Source organism: Xiphophorus maculatus, chromosome 23 (genome assembly GCF_002775205.1).
Source record: "Xiphophorus maculatus strain JP 163 A chromosome 23, X_maculatus-5.0-male, whole genome shotgun sequence".
Taxonomy (NCBI): domain Eukaryota; kingdom Metazoa; phylum Chordata; class Actinopteri; order Cyprinodontiformes; family Poeciliidae; genus Xiphophorus; species Xiphophorus maculatus.
Genome location: NC_036465.1, coordinates 22,173,704 through 22,198,335, shown reverse-complemented (window position 1 = coordinate 22,198,335; position 24,632 = coordinate 22,173,704). Strand labels below are relative to the sequence as shown.

The window sequence follows — 24,632 nt, the reverse complement described above, 5'->3', positions numbered from 1 at the left end:
TGCCAATGTTTGCCCTCTGTTCTCAGGTCACTCCTTGTAGTGGTTTGCAGACCCCGGTTGTCACAGAATAAACAGGGCTTTGTGCAACAGAAATCTTGAAATTTCTCATAAAATGCGAAGAAGAAGAAGAAGAAAAAGGCCTTCTAATTAGAAGGATTCTGTTTTCAGTTAACTGTTATTGCAAAGTCTTAAAATAATTATATTTGCTTGACCAGATTGCGTCGTAAAAGTATAATTTCCCCCCTGAGTATTTTTTTTTTTTTGCACTGGCTTCTCTGGAGTCACTGTAGAGCTTTGTGGTCGTTTCACTCGCTGTTTTACGAGTGATTTAACAGGCTGCAGACTGTACAGCTGAAAAGGTACAGGTACATTTTGCCCCCTTCGTTTTAAACAAACCAACTTTTGTCAATGCAGGACTCTTAAAGTCTCCCAATTTTCCCCGCAAACCGTCTCGAATGCAAACTATCTTCAGACCAGATATTCCATCACTGACAGACCTGCAGTTTTTGAATCACTGCAGATCATCAACGTTGCCATAAGACGCCAGTTTTACGGCAAAAAGGATACTTTTAAAGTGGACACTCCCCTAAAACCTTGGACGCGGGTTTCTTCGACTCCGATTGGCTGCGATGCCCCGACCGACAACACCTGCTTAACTCCTTCATCCAAATTGACACCCGGGGCTCTAGAGAAATATAGGCAGCATCCCTTCCAGCTCATGCATTCAGTCCCACACAGCTGCTCCATGACACACCGAGTCGCAGCTGCGCCGGTCGTTGATCCAAGGTGAACCCTCGCAGACACACACACACGCGCGCACACACACAGGGACACGCACTCTCTCTGTCGGATCTTTGCCGGGAACGGAGGCACACTGCCGGAGACGCAATGCTGGTGAAGCTGGCCGTGGCGCTGCTGGTTTTGTCAGTGCTGAAGCAAGCGGTGGGATCGGATAATATTGATTTTCACGAGCTGCCCCCGGAGAAGCCCGCCAGCCAGAAAGGACGCCTTTCCCTGCAGAACACAGGTAAGACGGGGAGGTATCCGCAGAGGAACGGGAAGGGGAATTTGGAGGGGGGGGGGGGGGGGTTTGCCCGGGACACGTGTTTCTGTAGCTGCAAATTAAAGCATGCCGGAAGGCACTGTTGGGCAAACTCCGGGATCCGCAATTTTGGCTTAAATTCCGTCGTTTCACGTTGAGCGACGCTCCCCGACTCCTATGAAAGGCGATATTTTGTAAATACTCCCAGACGGAAATTCAATACGTTGGTAAACTATTAATAGAACGGCACAAGGTGATAGGTAATCCACACGGCTGCACGTCTAGGTGAGGGCGCGCTCCGGTGGACGTGTGCGCGCGCGTGTAGCCTAGGTGTTAACAGCTGTCTGAAGAAAACCTTTCTTTTTCTTTTGCATGGGGGGGAGGGAGGGAAAGAGCTGATGGGCGATGTAATCTATCAGTTACAAGATTTTAGCGCTCTTGTCGCGGATCGCTGCTAAAGACGAACTAATGCATCTATAATCTCCATAAAATACAGGTGGGAGAGCTCAGTCTTAATTCTCCCGGGGGAGAGAAAAAACCTGTACTTTCGCCTCGGGCGTCCTTTAGCAAGCCTGACAGGCGAGCGATCGTGTGTATCAGAACATCAATGTTACGTTTCCTCTTCCTCACCAGGGAAATGGGGGACAAACTCCCAGCGCAGGTCTCGCAGCAGCAGCAGACACCCCCGGTAACGCCGCGGTGTAATTCAATGCACGTTTGCGGCCGAGCTCGTACAATCCGAGCGCATTCCCGCGATGCCAAAACAAGCACTGCTGACAGCGGCTCACTTTTCCTGCGCACTAAAGTTCAACTCCCTGCACACAACTCACCCCCCCGCACCTCCCCCTCCATACTTCTGGTCACCCGGAACAGATAGTCTTTGCTGACAAGCTTGATTTCTATTAAGTCACCTTTCATTCATTAGGACGCGAACGGTGCGCAGTCTCCTCTGACACATCGGCGTCATCACCAGTCATCATCGTCATCAGAAGCAGTAGCAGTTATGTGCGTGCCGCTCTGCAAGCGACAGATCCCGTTTAGTTGTTTGCATTAAAAAAAAATCTAACTTGTGTGTAATTTACGCCATGGTTGACCACTCTATGCATTGCGATATACAGTATATGCTGGTCTCAGTATGAGGACGTCCTGTTGCCAAAAGAGACTAAGAGCTCTCTTCTTTCACAAATATTGGTCCTATAATAGACAAAATGTAGAACTTGTACTTTAAGCCCATGAGGTGCTAACTGGGTGGGCCTGACTTGCACACAACTTAAATTTTTTTTGGTGTTAATGAAGTCCAGTAACTCCAGAGGTCCCTATGCAATTAGTTTAGGAGTTTATTGCTCACCAATATTTGCATTTGTTGCTTTGCAGTCCGATTCATGATGATATCTGCAAGCTGTCAACAATACAATCGATATTGACTTGGCATCACAGAAAAGGCAACTGGAGACCTGTTTGGGCTTTACTGATAACTTTTTTTTTAATTTTTTACCCCAAGTGATTGTGCCGTTCCCTGACAGAATGACGCTCTGAGGAGTGAATGCTTTCAGAAACTACCACTGAGCTGTACTTTAATTGTACATTATCCAACTGGACTGTCCACAGTAACAATAGGGCAAGTGTCATAAACCCGTTTGGTTCTATCCGAATTGCAGCTCGTTTTCAGAGCACTGCAGGTCTGGGTTACAGTTATCGGCACAACTAGGATAAGACATGAAACACAACAGTTTTAAGGTCTCGATCAAATGTATTTTTCTGGTAACATTTGCATTTGAATGCCATGAGTTCAAACTAAGCTGATGCTTTCATGCATCGATTTCTTTTGCCGCTTGTGCATCCCCGTCTGCATTATTGTGACTTTTTTGACGTGCAACTTTCCTCTCTGCAAAAGCAGTACTAAAGTACTTGTTGATACACGTTTCTCAGAGAGAACGACATAAACTGATATGGCTGCATTTGTTGTAAAAGGAATATCTGCAATGCACCATCCCACTTCAATGCCAGGCAGTGCAGATGACTGTGGTGCAGAATGACACAATATATATACATCTCCTACCAAGTGTTCCCCACCTCCTGATGCCCATCTTCCCTCAGCATCCTTTTTCCCCCGTCTTAGGCTCGATGCCATGAAGACTCGAATGACGGTCCACGTCTGTGCAAATAGTTATACGCTCATACGCTTTGTGATTAAACCCAAAGTGAAGTTGTGCCTTCAAGTTGTACTGTCTTTATAGCCGTCACCCCTTTCAGCATGTGTCATCTCTGCTGTGAACACATAAGGTCTCTCGCCTAACCTGTTCTTCTTTTCCAGCTGAGATCCAGCACTGCCTGGTGAGTGCTGGGGATGTTGGCTGCGGCGTGTTTGAGTGCTTTGAGAATAACTCCTGCGAGATACGAGGGCTGCAGGAAATCTGCATGACGTTTCTGCACAACGCTGGCAAATTCGACTCTCAGGTACTAAGCTAGTCTGTCTGTTTGCAGACATTTTGCTGCACGGTTATCCTCTAAAACCGCAAAGTAAATGTTTGGGGTTTTTTGTTGTTGTTTGTTTTCAAATGTGCTATCTGAAATGCACTTCACATTTAATCTCTTCGGTTTTGATCGGAAGATGAGTTGCTTACGAACCCCGGGGTTGTGTGCCAGCTGGCCTGGGGCCCAGTTAGCTTACTTTTCATACATAGCGGAGGTTGACACCCGGCCAAATCAGGCTTGACTACAGTGTTAATATGTCCATAAGGCCACACACTAGGAATGCACATCTATGAGTGTCGGTTACATAAATTTAATCGAAACCAGACCATTTAACCACCGACTCCAGAGTTCATTCTTCAACACATGCTCTAAAACAACAAAACAGGTGCAGTCACTGATAAAACAATCTGTTAGCGTGTAGCCAAAATGTGGTGCAACTTTTTCCTATATTTCATTTGGGTAGATTATAATAAATTGCTTAAATAGATAACAATTTAAAACGTAGTATAACAATTGAAAACTCTTCGACCAATGATCAGCATCTGCCTGAGAACTACAGCTAAGATGTGCTCTTCACAGGCAGAAACTCCCTCAGGGTTAAGAAGCTAAACTTGCTATTCAGTTTGGCTTAGCACAGCTAAGCCAGCTAGCAAACTTTACTGTTCTTTGCTGGACACCATGACAAATAAGAGTCATGGTTAACTGTTAACATTTTTGCCTTAGCATTACTAGTGTCTATTGGGAAATGAATAAAACAGCCCCCCTCACTCCTGCACCTGTTTGCTGCACACTTCCAGTCAGCTGGCTGAAAGAAGACTGCCTCAATTTTTTTGTTCTTACAACAAATGGCAATTTGGCTGCATGGGAAAATTTCTAGTTTAAAAAGAAGGCTTTTGTAGATGATATTGCTATAAGTACAGAAATTGTATTATTATCAGTATGGACAACAATTTCTTGTGTATTCCAATGAAAACAAGTTAAATCATATTGTACATTTTGTTAAACAGCATTTACATGTAAGGGCTAAATAAGTTACTTGCCTTTATAGGTTTCATTCAAGGCAAATTCTGGGACCCATATGGGCAACTCTTTGTTGCAGTATTTGAACTGATTTTCTTAATACCCATTTAAGACCCAGCAAAGACCCACATATGGTATCCAAAATATTTTTCTGATAAGTTATCCTTCATAAATTCAAGTGGGTCCATCAGAGAAACTCGCTGTGAACACTGGCCACCTTCAGTCTGAGCAAAATCCACAAGTCCTACATGCCCATGTTGGCTGGGTTATACCAGCCAATAGATGGAGGCATTTTTCCTTCTTTTTCAGCTAGCTGATGGTGCATTTATCCAAGGGTACTTCAGTGTCTTTGTCTTTGTGTTATGCATGCAGGGGAAATCCTTCATCAAGGATGCTCTAAAGTGCATGGCCCACGGTTTACGCCACAAGTTCAGCTGCATCAGCAGAAAGTGTGTGACCATTAAGGAGATGGTGTTCCAGCTCCAGAGAGAGTGCTACATCAAACACAACCTGTGCTCTGCTGCAAAAGAGAATGTGGCAGTCATGGTGGAGATGATCCACTTCCAAGATCTTTTTCCTAAAGGGTAAGCAGCTGCACTGGGTCACCTCTTCTCTCTTGTCTCACTCTTTACAATTCTAGTCTTCCATTGAAAGTTATTTCTAGTCATTTCAGTAGCCTCATCACAGTTTTTCATCCTAATGTGCAAGATCATGATGTATTTTACTTCCAAATGTTAAATCACAGGATACATGTGAGTAATCCGCCTCTCTCTGCCCAGCCCATACGTGGAGCTGGTGAATATTCTCCTGAGCTGCGGCGAGGAAGTCAAGGAAGCACTAACTCGTAGCGTCCGGCTACAGTGCGAGCAGAACTGGGGGGCGCTGTGCGACAGCCTGAGCCTCTGCTCCTCCCTCGTCCCTTCTCCTGCCAGCGCCGTCGTCGAACACCACCACCACCCCTTCCCTTCTCCCCATCTAGAGCCAGAGCACCCACGCCTTCCACGCCAAGGCGACAAGGAAAGAGCTGGTAAGGCAGCCCTCAACGCTCACCCGCGCAATCGCAGTCAAGGGTCCCGCCGCCACAGTCCAGACGCAGCCGCGGTGACTGAGCAGGAAGACCCCAAGGCCGACATTCGAAGGTGAAACCTCAAGGGATCTTTGTACCTCTTGCAACATTTAAAAAGCCACATTTGCAGACTTATGCACACATCCAAGCCATCACAGGAAGACACACATGCACACACATGCCTCTACACAAGCAGAAACTCCCAGACAGACTGAGCAAAAGGAAATAAGTCCCCGATCTTTCCTTTTCTCTTCCGCCTCTCCAGTCATTCCAGCAGTCCCACATGGTAAACTTGCAGGGTAATTGTGGTGTAGACTTTAGGCCACAGTTTTTTTTTTTTTTAATGTTTTTTTTCTTCTTTTTTTTAATGAATAACAGTTGTTACCATAACTATGTCAACTGTTAGGTCTTTTTTGGCTCTAATATAGCATTTCTCAAATCATTACTGGCTGTAAGATTTGATTATATTTGTATTATTTATTTTATTCTTTATGCAATGTTGAAATATCAAAATGTACATAGAAATAAACTTATCTATATTTATATGACCATGTATAAATATAGCTACAATATGCAATACTGAGATACTATTGATGACAAAGTATACAGTGTGCTGTCGTTCTCTTTACAGTATTGCACCAATCATACATTGAAGTGTAGATATGTGATATACACCCTTTTGCTGTTTCAGAGTCAGAATGTTTATAATGCCCTCATAGATACTTGATGATTAAACAGAAATTGTAGAAGTTTTGTCCAGTTCTGGCACATATGAATCTTAGTGCATGATGCCCATAAAGCCGACAAACCTGTGCATCTTTTAAAAGCAAAAGTGCGCTCTTAAGAGGTTATAGATAGTTCAAAAAATAATAATGGCTCATCTGCATAGAGAGACATAAAAGCTAAGACTGATAGAATTTAAGCTCATCGTGTAGGAACAAAGAAAGATGTATGTTTATTTTGTTGGGCCCTGCAGCCTCACAATTATAGAGTAAACTCTGATATGTGTCTTATTTTCATGCAAAAATCAATCTCTCTTTGATTACTAACGGAGCTTCAGAAACATTTGTGTAGTCTCTTCTAAAAGAATTCACACCCATGAAACTTTTTCACATTTTAGTTCTGTTACAATCACAAACTTTGATATGTTTTATTCAAGTTGTATGCAATAGAGCTGCACAAGGTAGTGTATAAATGTGAAGTAGGAGGAAAATGCATTGTTTCTCTTCCAAACTGGAATCTGAGAAATGTTTCGATCACCGTCATTCAACCTGGTTGAATGATGGCTGTTACAACATTTTGACGTGTGTTTCTACCATTTTTACACAGCTGTAGAATGAATATTCTTCATATTGGTTGCTAAATAGCTTGAGCTCAATCAGATTGCCTGAATAGTCTTTGGGAATTTTCAAGCCCTGCTATAGATTCTTACATTAGATCTGGGTGAGGGTGATTATTTTGCAAGAAGGCGAACTTGCACCTCAGTCTTTAACTGGTTTTCTCCAGGATTGCTCTGTATGTAGCTATATCAATCTACTCATCAACTATGATCATGATTTGCCTCTCTGACCTTGCTGAAGAAAAGCCTCCCAGTATATCCTTCTACAAAGCTTCAAATGTTGATGGTGTTTTCAGAGTAAGGTGGAGTGTTTGTGTTCTGCCACACATTGTATTTTGCAGTTAGGGCAAAAAGCTACATACTGGTTCTATCCAGAAGAAGTACCTTCTTTCACATGTTTGTTGTGTGCTAAACATGACTTAGGACAAACTTCCAAAGTGACTTCCTATGACTTTGCCTCAGCACTGTCTTTCTGGCATTAGCCACCATTCAGTATAGGCTACACTTGTGGAGTGCACAACTAATAGTTGTCCTTATATTAGATTTTTCCACCTGAGCTTTGGATCTCAAGTTTTACTTCACAATTATGCACTTCGTTGTGCTAGTGTACTACATAAAATCCTATTTTAATACAATAACGTTTGTGGCTACTACATGAGGTGAAAAAGTTCAAGGTGTACGAACAACTCCTGCAAAGCACTGTTTAACTTCAGCTTGTTAATAGTCAATGAAGAGTAATTCATTCTCGGTCAGCTATCAGTGAAGTGCAGCCAGGGGAGGGTGTTAAGTTTGAAATGTAAAAATCATAAAACATCACCGTGCCTAAGCTGGTTAATGTCCACAGTGACCGCTTCTCTGTGATTTATGTGAATGGATAATTGCTTTGTTGTGAAAAGATTTAATGTTGAGTTATTTTTATATTGGTGTTGAGCCACAGAAGTCTTAGATTTTGCACTTTGGATGATTGTCAGTTTGTGCTGGACAGCTTAGCCATGAGATCCACATTAGCACAGCAGTCACCCTCTAATCAAAAGCTATATTTCATCTGAGCAGCCTGGTTTTCTTATCAAGCACACCACCGAGTCCCGCATCGCCACACGGCTCCTTAAGACCCGATTTAGCCCCATTCTGTGCTTGGGCCATGCCACTCTCTGGCATCTCTGAGGGCAGGAAACAGGCTTGACAGAAACCTTCCAGATCTCTGGCTGTCTCTAAATTAGCCCCTATCCCTCTCCGGACTCTGGGTCAGACGTGAAGGCCTGTTATTTTGCCCATTAGAGCTGCAGGCAGTGCAGCAAGGACCCAGGAAGTGGGCTAAGTCCACACACAGGGACTCTGGCATTGTTATTGTAAATGTTATATTTACCGAGGCCACCAGAGAATTCCTCTGGGCCGTGGCCAAGAGCCAGCAACACAGGGAAGGCAGGGAGGAGTGAAAGGGCGAGGGAGACGGTTGCAGTCAACGTCTTATTTCAAAACAAATTGTTGATTCACTCTGTCATAACTTTACCTTTTGCTCTTTTTCTCTTACTCCTTAAGATCACAAACACAGAGTAATGCTTCAGCTCTGGAAGCACAGTACTTGAGCACAATGCACCTCATGGTGTGGAGGGGGTGGTGCAAAAAGCAAACACAAATTTAGGCTCAATCAACACATTTTCTATTTTCTCTTTACATTTATTTCCCTATGGACATTTAAAGACTGTAATACTTAAGGCTTTCAGGCTGTTGATTATTTTAATGTGTTTTTTTTTTGTTTTTTTTTTTAAAGTTGATTGTGGAAAGTTGGGATTGCTGTGATAATCCCAACACAGGACATAAGCTAATCCTCTTGAGAATGTACTGTATGTGTTTTAAAGTGACAATCTGTTCAGCTCTCTGTCATTAGGTTTAAAATATGGCTTTTTGTAATGATGTATTGTGGCTTGAAAGGCTTTTCTTGTATGTGCTCTGAGGAAAATGAAACTAACCATGCCCCTGTGTTCCTGGTGCTCTGCTGCCACGTCACGTTGCTCTCCTCTGTTAAGCACAAGGTAAAAGAAAACAAGAATATTTTTGAGTTCATATCGCATCAGCCCCTGTCACTATCCTTGGCTCCTTCCAATTCTGTATTGTTTTTTCTCATTAAAATATTTTGTGTCATAAAACAATTTGTCTGATATCATTTTCCATTTTATTTTCTGGAGGCAAATCTTCCATCCAGCTCCGAGCAGGGCATCAATGAAGGCCCCGGTGTCTCAGGTGTACCCTCGGGTTAGAGGACACCGTATTCTCACAGGACGTGCTACCTCCTTTTTCTAACAGCGAAACAGAGGCCATGTTTCAGGTTTCACCAACTGGAAATATCCTCCCTTTAGCCCTCTATGGCATGGCGTTGCCCTCAGGCAACAAACCACATAGCTGTACCTCACATTGCTCCTTTATTTTATTTTTTGGGGGGCATGATTTTTGACATATTTTTGTCCAAAAAATAGTTCTTTTATGAATATAGTTTTTGTTTGATTTGTATTTCATTTCTCATAATCAGTGTAGACAATCTTGGTGTTCTAGACCAATGTTACCCTGAGGCAACAAACCCAAATCTGGTTCCAGGAGGTGTCAGAGTCCGATTTTATGATTGACATGTAATTAGGGACCACCAAGCTCCCAAAGAATGCAGGAAAATATTTCTTCCCCACAAAAATAAAAAGTCATGCCATAGAGGGTTAGGGAGGCCTAATCATTTACGTCACCGGGTCTGGACTGTGTGCAATGTGCGAGATGGGTTTTGAATGTCAGTTTTTATGAGTTGCCCCAACAGTGTACATTGCCTCACCAAACATTTAGACAGGGTTCTAATGTGAAAGGGCGCCTTCCAACTGCTTTTTTTTTTTTTTTTTGCAGCCTTGCTGGTAGTCTTGGGTTCAAGTATACAGTTTTCCTTGTCAGGCACATTTAGATCTTTGTAACACAAATCCTGCCCTCTTTTTTCACTTTGTCTGCACTCTGACAGAGAGGGTACATACCATACCAAACAGTTTCTGTAACAGCAGCACCTCTGCAGTTCAGTACGTCCCTCCCTCGCGTGGGGATTCATTCGCACACTGTTGCAAGTCGGCTCTCAGCGTGCAGCCTTTCTAAATAACCACTAGGTGGCAGGATTTCCTCTGAAACCCATATGGGTGCTGGAAGCAGGTGTTAGATTTTAACGAGAGGGTGACAAAATAAAGCCACAAATTCTTTAAGAGACCTAAATAAAGGTCAAATGGCTCTTGGTGTAGATTTTATTTGAAATTTGACCTTAATGTGTATTATTGCCACATTTCTGATGGGTTTACAGATGACCAACAGGGCAAATTTGAAAGATACACAAGTTTTAAAGCACTAGGATATCATGGTAGCAAATACAATACCTTTCAAAAATGTATGTTTTCCTTGAACTTTGTCACCATACAACCACAAACTTTAATAATAGTTTTTCATGCGCATGTATGAAAAACGCATGTATGTGTATAATTAAGTGAAAGAAAAATCACTTAATTTTTAAGTGATTTTCATGGATTTTTCAGAAAATCATGGTTTTCAGATCAAAACTAGATGAATTTAACTCAGTCTTTTTACCCTGACACCCCTAAATGAACTTCAGTGAAACCAGAAGTCCCCTAATTGGTAAATCGGTGCGTAATCAGTCGGTATAAACAAAAGTGTTCAGTAAAGGCCTCAGAGGTTTTGCTTGAGAATATTAGAGGAAAAATTAGTAACGTACCAGATGGGTAAGGGATAAAATGGTTAAGTTGTTTAAAGCAGGGCTGGGCTTAAGCTTAAAACAATTAAGAGAACTGAGAACTGTTCAATCAACCATCTAAACTACAAAAGAGAATGGCACAACTACAAACCTACCTAAACATGGCTATCATGAGGCCCATGGTAACTCTGGAGGTGCTGTTGAGATTCACGCCTCGGGTGGAAGAATGTGTTGATGCCGTCAGTTGTGCACTACACAGAATGTGTCTTTTTCTTCAAAGAGTAGCCATAATAAAAGTCCTGCTGGCTGTTAACTACAAGCCATGTAAGGGACACAGCAAACACGTGAAAGAAGGTCAGATGAGACGTTTGACCTTGGATCTTCATGGCAAAAAAAGTGAAGGACAACTACCACTGCACATCACCCTGAACACAGCTGATCAGAGCTGATGGAAAGACGGATGAAGCTAAATGCAGTTCTGTTACGGAAGTGAACCCGTCAGAGGCTGCAAAAGACTGAGTCAAAGTAAAGTCCAAAATCCAATCAAAAATCTATGGCAGGTCTTAAATAGCATTGTTTACAGATGCTACCCGTCCAATTTTGACTGACCTTTCAGTGTATCACATAAAATCCCAGTGAAATACCCTGACTGTTGAGGTAGTAACATGGCAAAAAGGGGAAAAGCGGATATGAAAAGTTTGAAAGCTGGAGTACGTTCTGTGTGTGTATTTTAGTGAGAAAGCAAACAAAAGAAAAAAACCCCATCAAGGCCACAGTGTGGTGCAGCACACACACTGTCTAGACCACAGAGTGTGTATGAGGGAAAATTATGCTGCGTCACTCTCTGCTACTTACAACAACACTTGAGTCTGAGATGGATGACCTCGTGGCCAAAGCATAAGGCGGCTGACTCTAAGTGAAGTCAGCTTCAGTTAGAAGTCACTGTCTCCCAGCTCACACTTGGAAGACAGTGACACAGCTTTTTTTCACCGATATGGTGAAATTAGCAGAGAGGAGGCTGGACCACAAAGAGGAGGCTGTGTGTCAGAGCAGAGAAACCTGAGACAGCTGGCCCCAGGCACTCTGTGGACGTCTGTCCTGTCCTCCCCAGCTATCTAATGAATTAATGACTGGGTGCCTAAGTTACACAGATGAATCATTTAGGATCCATTTGGGAGCGAATGCATGCTCTGCACTTTTGTCTGCTGTTGGGCCTTCAAAACGTATTTATATAATACTGGATGTCCTTTAAGCATTTTGCTGCATAAAGACTCGCCCTGCCTTCTCAGGGGAATAAAGTTTGTTGCTTTTACAGACAAATTATGCTGACCCAGCTCAAAAGGCTTTTGGCATGCAGATGCACACACCTTCAAACCCCCATGCCAATGCTTTCTCTTTCTCACTTGGAAGGTCAGACTATTAAACCTGCAACACCTGGACTGGCTGTTTGGTAATGCTAAGGGAAACCAGACGCTGAAGACACATCGTTGTGTTGTTAAACCAACCCAACAGGCCCTGCAGAGAGTGGGATGGGCTGGTGCCTGCCACTGCTGCTCCAGGATACAAATGAAGGGTGGGTCTGCCCAGGGGGACTCACAATGCCACAAAGACGACAGAGGTGAAACCAAGCATTTTCTCCTCACTCTCTGTGTTTCTTAAGTGCTTTTTGAAAAGCAGGTATCATTTTAATGTATGTGTATAGATTTTTCTATAATAATATCTATCAGTCTTACGTCATGACATGGAGATACAATCCAGATTGAAGTGGAGGACAAACCATTTGTTTACCCAAATCATCTCATTTGCATTTGCAAATATTACACCGTGGTTTTGAAATCTATTGACTGCGAGGATATTGAAATTCATAACTCATTTCCTTCTTTTCTTTAAGCTTTCTTTCTCCCAAGCGTTACTTGGGTAACTTTAGTCAAAATTGGTAGAAATTTAACAGTTTGGTCTACACCCAAAACCTTTTGTGGCAAAAAAAAAACAACTAACATGGCACATCATTTTCATGTTGAAACATTATACTGAGTATATGCTTGTATTCACCAGGGACAGGAAAACTGGTGAGAGTTGATAGAAAGATGAATGGAGCTAAAAACAAGCCAGTCTTGGAATAAAACCTGTTAGACGGTGTAAAAGACTTTAGACGGGCTCAGATGATTCACCTTGTGGCAGATCTTACAGATGATTCACCTTGTGGCAGATCTTACAGATGATTCACCTTGTGGCAGGTCTTAACAACTAGCTAGAGCTACAATAAAATTGTTGAGATTAAGACAAATTCATGTTAGAGTGGACACCTAAAATTTGCTGTTCACTGATGTTCTCCATGTAGTCTGATAATATTGTGAATAACAGGTTAAAGATGTGTGAATACTTGTGTATACTTTTTCAAAGCACTGAAGGCAGAGACCTGTTTCTTTAAGAAATTACAATTTTATATTCTTGAATGACCACAAAGTTATGAATGTTACAAAAATTCAAAAAGCTGCTTTGAAAGCCCACTCCACACCCCACGGGAAACAGAAACACACACATACACATATATGGTATTTTTAATCTTCATTAATCTACCTTTCCTACAACTGCTATTGATTTCAAGCCCTCCTTATTTGGAAAAAGATGGAACTGCCATTCATTGACAATATGTGATGTGGGCGTGTGCTGACAGCAATTATCCTATCAGAGGGCAGATTACAGATAATGTGGGCGGGGCGATGTGGAGGAAATCCTTTCACAGAGTGGCTGTCGAAGGCAGCTGGAGGCGGGGAATGGAGACGGAAGTGTCTCCCCACTGGCCCAGCTGTCATCTAGAAGAGCGAGAGAGAGAAGACCCATTTACACCGGCTGCTTAGGAAACCCAGAAAAAGGGAAAACGCTAAAAAAATATGGCAACATCTTAACGATAAGGTCATGACGGCGAACTGAAGGTAGCTATATCTGAAATAATTCAATTTCTTACCAGGTTGTTGATTCGACGGAGCTGCGGTTAAAGGCCTCGCTGCGTTACTTTGATATGTAAAAAAAAAAAAAAAAAATGATGATGACAAGGATTGGTAAGTGTGTGTGACATTGAGCGTACAGGACACGAAACGGACGAGGTCGTTTAAAGAGCCACGCACCGTTTCTAAACTTGCCACTGATAAGGCTTGTCGTGTTCGCTGGCGAAATGTCGAAAGGCGTTAAAGCGGCTGAGGTCGTTTATTGCCTTCTGGCTGGTTTGCAAATACGCTGCGACGTCTGCTGGGTTATCGACCATTATCCTAGCTTAGCGGCTTGGTGAAGGGAACTACCCTGGAGACGTCAGCAACACTTTCCCCTGTATTTAAACGGTTGGTTTTTTTGGAGAGGTCATCGCGGTAAAAGGGACGTTAGACGGTGGGTGTACGTGCTGTTCGCCTGAGTGGGGTTTAAAATGGACTCTGCGTGATTAAAAGGGCGCATGAGCAGCTGTTAGCTTTGCTGCTAGCTGCCTGACGACCTTTGGAAACGTCAGCCTGAGCAGAGCAGGCGTCCAGCAGCCTGAGTTGGTGAGGCTGGGTGTTTTCCGAGCCTGCCTGCCACAGTGTTATATTTCATCCAGGCCTCCCATGGCCTGGCCTGGCCAGTCAATGATTTAATCTCATTGATTGCATCACAAGACCAGGCAGACTGCAGCAAAGACACATTCTCTGCGTCTGGTGTGGTTATTTATTTATTATTATTATCTTTAACAGTGATTACATGAACATGATCATGTAATCTGGCCTCTGTCTGCCTGTTCTCTACCCACGTTTTAGGATACAGAAGACTGTGAAAGCTGAAAACCTGCAGGGCGTCCTAAATGGGGGACTACGGCTTTGGAGTTCTGGTGAAGAACGGCAGTGGTAACAAATCTGCTTTCCCTGTTAGGATCCCTCCTCACCTCCAGCCACAACACCTTCAGCACTCCTCCAACCCCCCCAGCCCCCCTTCCTTTGTAAACAACGCCTGCTCCACCAATGGGGGCAGTGCTTGGCTCTTCCCTACCGTAGCCCAGCACGGTAACATGCAAGATGAGATCCTGGAGTCGGACAAGTCCAAAGCCCTGGACCTCCAAGATATGCAGGAGAAGTCCCAAGGTCAGACCCAGCCTCAGACTCTGTCTCCAGGCCAGCAGGAGGTCGGAGGAGGCCTAACGGAACTTGAGGGGGCCCATCCTGAAGATGGCTCCTTGGAGAAGGGTTCCCTGGAATGCAGCGTCGGAAAAGAGAAGTTAAGAATCGAGTCTCCGGTGTTGAGCAGCTTCGACTACCAGGACAACCTGGGAATGGCGACAAGCTGTACACAGTCCACCTCTTCCCCATCTTCGCTGACCAGCTTTAACAACTGGTCCCCTGCTGTTCCATCTAACCAGTCTCCTGTTGTCGGGGAAGATGTTGGCGCGTTCTTCGGTCCTGCTGGCTCCAACACAAACGGCCCACCTCTACTTTTCCAGAACTTCTCTCACCACGCCGGGCCTGGCTTTGGCGTAGGAGGTAGTTTCTCACCACAGATTGGACCAGTCACCCAGCACCACCCTCCTACACCCCATTCTCATGGTCAAGGGGTTCCGCAGCACCGCCGCTCCCCAGCTAGTCCTCATCAACCCCAGCCTTCCTTCCCACCGCACCCCCATCGTGCTGGACCATTCCCCCAGCTGTCCCATCTTGCTCCTGCTCAAAACAAACCCCCGTCTCCTTGGGGAAGTTACCAGAGTCTGTCCACTCCAACGTCCACCTCCTGGAGTCCAGGTGGCTACAGTGGCTGGGGAGGCACACAAGGGGTTCGAGAGTACCGTCGGGGCATCGGGGGAGGGGTTACTAGCCTAAACTCCTACTCCCCTTTGAAGAAATCCTTCCCCAACAATCAGGTAGATGATTACTGAGATCAGATTCGTGAACCTTCTCAGATATTTACCACCATTAAGAAAAATAACAGATCTGGCTATCTATTTTGCAGATTCCCTCGCAGAAGTTCCCCAGAAATACCTCTGGCATCAACCACAAGGGCTGGGTTGAGGACAGCATGAACCGCAATGACAGCATCTATTCTATCCAGGTTGGCAGAGAGATGGGTTACTGTGCATCAAGTGTGTTAAAGGGTTTTAAAGGAACTGGGAGTCAGTAATTCTTATGTATACTGTGCATGTGTCTTGTGTGATTTTCAGGGACAAATGTTAATCCTGTTTAGCATGCTAGTCTGTGTCGAATGCAACAAACGGGCCTTTTTAGCAAAACAGGATACGTGATAGCTAAGCCATCTAATTGAATGAATAGAAACTTGTTGAGTGTGTGCTTAGGTTCTTATCTAGATCATTTGGTTAAATGAGAGCAGTCTTATCATCTGGTGTGATCACATGTGCTTCCTCTTGTCCTGATTTAAGACGTCTTGTGCTCCTCTGCTGCTTTGTGTGCCCTCAGCTCTCTCACATACTCGGTGGTGCGAGTCTTGCATGGTTTGTTTTACATACTGGATGAGTTTTAGGGTTTTTATTCACCTTCTCGAGTGGGATAACTTTCAATGTGGTATTACAATTGTATCTGTCCCTGCTCCAGCTCCGCTGTCGTAGGGACAGATACAGGAAATCCTTCCTGCCACATGCCATCTCACTGTACAATAAAAGCTAAATCATTGTTCTGCACTAATCAGTCTGATTTTGCACAACTGCACTGTGGCACACTTGCTGTACATATATTTACATATACATATCTGCATTTTTTGAATCTTTGCAAGGACTGCTCTTAAGTTGCTTTCAAATTAACAGCATTTTATATTTTTACAATTTATAGCATTTTATTTTTTATTTTATCTACAACTACTACTCAGTGGTAGTTGTTATTGTGTCTTGTCTCTATGCTGTAACTGCGAAGTAATTTTCCTGCTGGGATGAATAAAGTACTTCTATTCTATTCTATACAAGAAACAATGGATAGATTCCCTTTTTTACACTTTATCACTGTGCTGTCACAGGAATTATCACTGATAGGTTTTTGTAGTTTGCCATGCCAGCTTTTGTAAGCTGCTGTACCTGAAGTGGGAAGCGGCAAGTTTAAATGTTGTAGTTTTCTCTTCCAGCAGGATAGGACACGGTCTTTTGATGGGTTCAACATGCACTCTCTGGAGAACTCCCTGATTGACATTATGAGGGCTGAACAGGATTCCTTAAAAGGTTGGTTCCCACACCAGCAATTGTTTTCCTTGCAGGTGGCTTTAGACTGAGGTTGAGGATTGGACATGAAAATAAAATAAGTGGCAGTTGTTTGGATTTCATATTTTCATTTGCGTTTGCTAAATGCAGTTAGATACAAGTTCTTTTTGAGTTTTAGTTTGATTCCTAACTTAAACTAAATCTAGATTTTAACAATACGAGTCTTATACGGTATTTGAATAGTCAAAGAGAACATTTCTTTAACTTTGTGTGCTGTACAAAATGTACTTCGAAAATATTGAATATTATTGCCATGCAATTAATTTATTATTAATCTTGATTATAAATTTGTAACAACGCCCTAAACAGACTTTAAAACTATTTATTCCAAGTCATGTCATTGTTGTAAAATTCACAAACATCAACATGTCTGTCTTGTTTTTCTGATGTCAAGCAGCAATAATGGCTGCATGGATTATTACACAGTAGTAGAACAGGGCCTGGGCTTTTTCCTTTATTTATTTATTTTTTTTTGAATAAAAACTAAAAGTGTTGCATGATGCCATCGTTCCAAGTGGGAAGGGGAGGAATCCAATGTGGCTCTCTCACATAAAACTTAGTGATAGCTGCAATAAAAAAAAACATTTATTGCACTTCCAGCACTTTATCTCAATAAATCTTTTACACACAGTGCAGTGCAACCTTGAAAACACTGCTACAGCATTTTAATGTCCAAAATGCCAAAAAAATACAGCATTAGTCTCTCACTATTTGTGATTATCCCAAGTTATTTAGCGCGTTTTGCGAATACAGCATAACTCGACTGTAACTTGTTCCTGATACATGATGATCAAATTTGTCTCCTGTTTTTATGAACTATTAAGAATATTGATATTTACAACTAATCCTTGTGTTAAAATCAGATTTAAATTAGTAGCACAATATTAAAAGGGGTTTCAGTTCAGTCTTCTTTACAGCACATTATTGGTTGGGTGAAATATATTTCAATTATTGCTGAATGTTGCAGGGACAATATCGATTGTGGTTATATTGGAAGATGGAACACTTTCATCAGTGTTTTCAACATTTTACATCCGATGTGGATATCAAGGAACATGAGAGAACAGAGTGAAGATATTATTTAGAGCATAATATTTAATATCTTACCAAATATTGCATCTAAGCATCTTTCATATTGCAGTGGATATACATTCTGATTCAGTGTATTTTGCAGATCAGGCTCAGTTTTACAAGTAACGCTTCAGAGGATTCTGGTCAGCATTTACTTTTTTCCAAATCCTTTCTCTTTTTTTCTTTTTTTTTTTTCAAGCAACTTGTTTTCCCCCCCTCAACATTTAATTACACTAAACTTTGATTCAAACATTTTGGGAGTTTTTTTTTATTGTGTAAATTTGAATCACATTTTTATTGCCGTAATAAGGATACAATGTTGTAATATTTCTTACTCTTTTCAAACAGTTCAGACGTTTTGCCTTTGCAGCACATTACTGATTCGAAAATACTATCTGTAATCACTGTTTTGGGTAGCTTTTTCCAAAACATTCAAATCCTTGCGCAATATTTTCTGAGGTCCCAGATATATATTTATTGTTTTTTCTTTTTGTCTTTTAGGACGCTACACTTTCCCGCATCAGGGTGGAGATGTGCCTCTACCTTTGAATGGTATGCAACATGATATGTTGTACTAAAGCCAAGCTGGGGCTTGAAATTGGTGTCTGCCACATGCAAACAAAAATCTTGACTTTAATTTTTGAATTTTCATGTTGGTTTCTGCATCTTTAGTAATGTCATTTTAATTTGTAAACTGAAAAAAAAAAGGAATAGAAAACCTGTTCTGGATGTTGCACAGCCATTTTTAACCTAAACCCATGCTAGACTAAAGAAGAGAACAACTTAAAAAAAAAACAGTGTGTTGTAATTTAATCAATAACCTAATCACGTTTTCTGGCAGAGTTCAACAAACAGTCCAGTCTTATTACATGATTTTAAAAAATGTTGATTGCCCCTTCGAGTTTAAAAGAAAACTAAAACTACTGTAAATTAAGCTTTTATAGGGAAAACATGCACAAAATTCTGTAAATTCCGATTGGTTGTTGCTTTAAAAGAAATTTTAGCTGGTGATCAATACATTTCAAGCCCTGGTAGTGTCTTTTTTAAACAAACTTCTTTTTTTAGTGTCTTAAAACTTATTTCAAGAGTGTTTTGTGTTTTACATGCAGCAAGAAGTTATGGCAGAAGACGAGGTAAAGCTAATGAATGTGTCTTGCTCTCCCTGATAAATTGTTGCCCCCTGTTATTTTTTTTTTGTTTGTTTTTAGCCTCTTGTTTGTCTACCAGATCTTAATTTTCATCGTCCTCTCCTCAAAATAATGTCAGGGAGCCTTTCTGTTTGGCTTTACAGATTTCTTACCTTACCAAGAATTCAACCAGTTTCATAAGAACTAAATGATCAGTTCTGATACTCACTTTTACCCAATCAAAAAGATGAATAATCTGAAATAAAAAAACAACGGGTTAAAACCCGTTTTTTCTGCTTTCTTCTGCTGGTTCCTTGATATTTCATTATTTTTCATTCAACCAAAACCTTGCCCTTTATTTCCGTTTCTTGTTGTTGAAATGGTTTTGATTTCTGTTTAACATCAGTTGTGTCAAGTCAGCATTTTCATCCAAGTGATTTTCTCTGTCAGGCCACTCGTCTCTGTTCCCCATGGAGGACGAGCGCTCCTTTGGAGAGGACGAGTCCGGTGACCAGGGGCTCGCTGGCCTCGGCTCTGCCCACTGCTTTCCACACCTCAATGGTGAACGTGTGGAACGCTACTCCCGCAAAGTGTTTGTTGGAGGCCTCCCTCCGGACATAGACGAAGGTAAAAACATTTTTAAATACGCAAGTTAGTTAGAAAGTGGTAGTTGTGCTGGAGATTACCTGACTATGAGTTTCGTTTTCCCAGATGAAATCACTGCCAGTTTCCGCCGATTTGGTCATCTCTTTGTTGATTGGCCCCACAAGGCAGAGAGCAAGTCTTATTTTCCACCAAAAGGTGAGTTACGTGTGCCTCACTTCCTTGATTTATATATATTTTTTTGATCTGTTCATTTAAATCATGCTCCTGATTCTGGCTGTACAACTCCTTCCAGGATATGCATTCCTGCTGTTTCAAGATGAAAGCTCTGTGCAGGCACTGATTGACGCCTGTATTCAGGAGGATGGGAAACTGTACCTGTGTGTCTCCAGTCCCACCATCAAAGACAAGCCTGTGAGTGTTTAGCTTTTTTTTTTTTTTTTAACTCCTGATGGATAGATATAAACTCCTAGGCTGGACTCAAAACCCATTTTTGGAATGCATCTGGACTTTCTGGTTTTCTGCTAGAATTTAACCTCAACCAACTAAATAATATTCATGTACGGTATTGTATATGTCTGTCCCCTTTTTTTTATTGTATTTTTTTGATGTATATTTTTATTGTATTTTTTTAATATATATTTTGCATATTTTTCCATAACCATTTTTTGTTTTTCACCCAGTTACTGAATTTTCCATGAATATGCTTGAGTACAGTTTCCAGAGCAGCGTCTGTGGCTCACCCTAACACTGAAGGCTCTCAGTGACTCTCTCCTTGACATGTCAGCTGTCTTTCCAGTGATTATGTAGAGCTAAAAATAAGACTTCTGTATTAAAAGTCCTCTTTTTTTTTCTTATTATACTTAGTGTTGTGCAATCTGTAAACTTTCAGTAACTTTTTATTTTGGCTCATAAACATCTGTTGCCCTTAATCATCAAAATTAGCAGAAATGTCCACTTGAAGTATGTCACTGTGTAATGAAATTTGAATAATTGCCTTTTTGATATTTTAAATGTATTTACATGGAGCTTTATTTGCTTTTTGTAGGTCCAGATTCGACCTTGGAACCTTAACGACAGTGACTTTGTAATGGACGGCTCTCAGCCGTTGGACCCAAGGAAGACTATCTTCGTAGGAGGTGTACCTCGCCCCCTACGTGCAGGTGAATGAGCAAAGTTTAGTAGGCCTAAGTAAAAGGCGTTTTAATAATGTGTATTTTATTGTTCTTTCCAGTTGAGCTCGCTATGATCATGGATCGTCTGTATGGGGGTGTGTGCTACGCTGGGATCGACACGGATCCTGAACTGAAGTATCCCAAAGGCGCAGGGAGAGTGGCCTTCTCCAATCAGCAGAGCTACATTGCAGCCATCAGTGCCCGATTTGTTCAACTGCAACACGGGGAGATTGATAAACGGGTCAGTTTATCCGTCTCGTGCTTATCCATAAAAAGAAAAATGATCTGAATCTGCCTTTTCTTCATCCTGCAGTTTGGGTCGCCATCTTGACAGTTCTCCTCTCCCCTCAGGTGGAAGTGAAGCCATATGTCCTGGATGACCAGCTGTGCGACGAGTGCCAGGGCACGCGCTGCGGGGGGAAGTTCGCTCCTTTCTTCTGCGCCAACGTGACCTGCCTGCAGTACTACTGCGAGTACTGCTGGGCAGCCATCCACTCCCGGGCCGGACGCGAGTTCCACAAGCCGCTGGTGAAGGAAGGAGGGGACCGACCGCGACACATCTCCTTCCGCTGGAACTAAGGCTAGAGGGAGGGAGCAACGCATGATCAGGGGAGGGAGTGAGAGAAACTAGGGAGGGGGTATAGGCTGTAGTATGAAAAATAAATGCACTTTTCTTTTAAGTTAAAAAAAAGAAACTAATTTATTTTTTTTCTTATTTTTTTAAATTTGGCCGTCTAAAAGAAGTTAACAGAAAAGAGTCGAATCCCATTTATGTTTTGACATTAAGTGTGCATGAGCATATGGATGCATTAGATTTGAATTTAGATATATATTTTTTTTCTTTTCTACCCGAGTGTACTTTTTGTTTTCTTGTTAGTTGGCAAAGCTGCTTACATTTGTTGTTGAAAGTAACATAAGACTTAACTGAGGTTTGATCACGCCTGATTCAGTACGCAAACTGTGGAAGTTGAGTTTATGAAAAGGCGCATTTTTCCTTACTTTGTGCTTGCAGGATTTAAGAACAACTGTACCATTTACCAAAGGTTGAGTGCAAATGGTTGGAACTCTTGTTTCGGATGGATCGATTTACTTTTTCCAAGATTAGTGAATAGCCTCTGGTCACGGTTTAAAAAAAAAAAAAACAAACAAAAAAAACGTCGCAAGACAAAAATCCTCCCTCGAGTTTGGCACACGTTTAAGATTGTTGGCATAAACTTTTAGGTCTTGGTTTAAAAGTTAACACTTAGAACCAGAGAGAGCAAACCAAAGAATGGCCTAAATCTGTAGTCCAAACAGTCATTGATCTGGGGGTTTATGTTGAGGTGGTCCTCTTGTTGGTTAACGGAGGCAAGGCTGGGGTTTCAGTTTGTAGTTTTCAGCTGATAAAGACACGGCCCTCAGGGCTCAGGTATTGGCAGTAGTATTTATTCACTTTATATCGTCAGGGATCTTAGCACTGGAAGCTAACATGCTAATGTAGTACTAACTAATGGGAATGCACAGTCCAGTCTCCCTGAGCTGTCCTCATGGTGTACCACTGCACGCTCTACCGTGACTGGAGCTCTCTATCACAAGTGTTGTGGTTGGATTATGGTAGTAGCTTGAATTTGCTGTCACAGAGATAAAGATATTATTTTATACATGGCCTGCTGATTTTTGTACAGTGTTTTATAGCTGATTATTTTGTCATGAACATATATACATTTATTATGCACTACTTTTTCTAAATATTTTTTTCAATTGTCATTTTAGGCACATTTTTCACAAATGGGAGAACTCCTTTTGCAATACCTCATTTTTTTCACTTTGTGGAAAAATAATTTTGTACCTTTGTTACTAAGAGATCTGCATTTATGGTAAATTTCATTTAAAGAAAGTGATTAATATAATTTTTCAATTAGCTTTTATATATTTAAGTGCTGGTAAATCTGAAAATTGTTTGTTGCATTGGTGTAATTCTGTAGATAAAAGGAAAAAAAAAAAGTAAACAGAAAAAATGAGGCTTTTCAGAAGCCTGTCGTATACAGTTCTCTCTCCTAATAAATATTATTACAGGATCCTAAGGCATGGCAAGACCTTTCTAAACTGATTTTGATAGTATTGAGTATAATCTGATATTTTTCTCCTTGGTGTAGTCGATAAGAGTCTCATAAAACTAAATGTTTGGCTTTCAACAATGTAAAATCTTCCCTTTTGCCACCAGAGTGAATATCATCTGTTTTCAATCTTTAGATCTTCTTTCTGAAACTGCCTGTTAGTCCTACTTATTCTCGGCATGCATAAGAGATAACACGGCTAGTCATAATGCAGGACCTAACGTAATGCACTAGTTCTCCTTTTTTTTTCTTTTTTTTTAAGAAAAAAAAAAAAGAAATCTGTTCCTTATCTCATTGAGATTGCCTCTCTTGTAGCGTCTCTCTACACGATCGAGTCTGCCTTCCTTTACACAGACATGTTTATGCAATATAAACCGTAACAACACTTTGGATGTGTTTTTGTAATGTATTGGACACTCAGTAGGACATAGGTGAGGAGACATGATCACTTGACCCCCCCCCCCCTCCTCCTTTGTGATGTGGCATGCTTTGGGACATAACCTGAATGTTATTTAATGTTGCAAGTTAACTTTGAGCCATTACGTGCAATACTTCTTTCCAGAAACAGTTCTCCGCAGTGCAACGTCATTCAATCATATAATCATGCAGTCTTTTACTTTTTTTTTTTTTTCTCCTATTCATGCTGGTGTTTGTTGAAAATAAAAAAAATAATAATTTATACCTAAATTTATTTTGTAAACATTAGTTTTGTGCTTCTTGTTTTGCTACTACCATGCTACTGTGATTGAAAACATTGTATATACAAGGTTGATGATGTATTTGGCATTTGCTATATTTTCAACAAATGTATAACATCATTTTGATCTGAACTTTTGTTATCTTTTTATTTTGGGGTGAAGTGTTATACTCTATCCAGTTTGAATTGCTGTAACAAGCTTCACATTTTCACATGGAAAAAAAAAACATTGATTATGTCTTAGTGTAGCTTGATTGCTAAATTTCAATAGTTTTTAATTGAATGCTGGGAAGGTTATATTTATTAACTTTTTTTTTTTTACCTGATATTTTGATTTTTACTAAGTCATTTCACCTTTATATGTAAGTTCCAATTTTTATATTTTCTTCCTGATTAATTTTCGCTACAATGCAGACGTCAGTTTTTATAGTTGGTTTGTAGTATTGAAGTAAAAGACCTAAAGTCATAAATTAATTTGCTGCCAACTGTTTGTAACTGTATGCATACATTTGAAGTATTTGTAATGTGAGATGTTGAATGAATAAAACGGCTGTGAGGAAGAAAATTATTCAGCTCTTTGAAGAGTTCTTTTTTTTGTTCTTCGTTTTTGTCTCCCTCCATGTTGACAGTGCCACCTGCTGGTGTCCGGTGGTAACGCGCCTTTTAAAATCCCATTTGTTCCCGTTTGCAGGATGCCGCCTGTGAAGTACGTACCCCGGTTCGGGTCTCAGCTGAGCTCCAGTCCAAGAACCGAATTTGGATCGGACCACTTGGTTAACTCAACTCCCTCCGAGACTGATGAGCGCGGAAAGAAGCGGAATAAAAAGAAACGTGAAAAAGCAGAGAAGCCACTTTTAAAAGTCAAATTTCCAAACGTCAAAAGCCGCGCTGCGAGTCCAAAGGCCACCACGGATGCAAAAACCTCGACAAAATGGATGCTAAAGTCGTCCTCAAGTAAAAACAATCCTTCCCTAAACCAAGAG

The 24,632-nt window shown here is 41.4% G+C and overlaps 2 protein-coding genes and 1 long non-coding RNA gene across 6 annotated transcripts; 2 read left to right on the top strand and 1 right to left on the bottom strand.

Moving 5' to 3' along the window:
- Positions 1-488: 488 nt before the first annotated feature.
- Positions 489-9,084, top strand: stc2 (stanniocalcin 2). Its single transcript, XM_005795417.2, has 4 exons — positions 489-1,027; positions 3,357-3,499; positions 4,910-5,121; positions 5,317-9,084. Exons 1-4 carry the CDS (start codon positions 889-891, stop codon positions 5,678-5,680), a joined length of 858 nt encoding a protein of 285 aa, XP_005795474.1. The 5' UTR covers positions 489-888; the 3' UTR covers positions 5,681-9,084.
- A 4,004-nt stretch (positions 9,085-13,088) lies between these two features.
- LOC111607005 lies at positions 13,089-14,342 on the bottom strand. Its single transcript, XR_002752287.1, has 2 exons — positions 13,635-14,342; positions 13,089-13,482 (listed from the first exon to the last, which is right to left on the bottom strand). It is a non-coding gene; the product is annotated as an uncharacterized LOC111607005 (long non-coding RNA).
- Positions 13,481-24,217, top strand: LOC102218507 (cytoplasmic polyadenylation element-binding protein 4-like). 4 transcript variants are annotated; one of them, XM_023328719.1, is made up of 12 exons: positions 13,481-13,602; positions 14,452-15,542; positions 15,632-15,730; positions 16,751-16,841; positions 18,453-18,503; positions 19,061-19,084; positions 19,529-19,705; positions 19,790-19,879; positions 19,977-20,095; positions 20,730-20,844; positions 20,916-21,097; positions 21,208-24,217. In XM_023328719.1, the coding sequence occupies exons 2-12, from the start codon at positions 14,496-14,498 to the stop codon at positions 21,433-21,435; spliced, it is 2,223 nt and encodes a 740-aa protein (XP_023184487.1). In that variant the 5' UTR covers positions 13,481-13,602; positions 14,452-14,495; the 3' UTR covers positions 21,436-24,217. The 4 variants fall into 4 exon arrangements, with proteins under 4 accessions (XP_023184487.1, XP_014326186.1, XP_023184489.1 ...); XM_014470700.2 differs by having other exon boundaries at positions 16,748-16,841; XM_023328721.1 differs by lacking the exon at positions 19,061-19,084.
- The last annotated feature ends 415 nt before the right edge of the window (positions 24,218-24,632 follow it).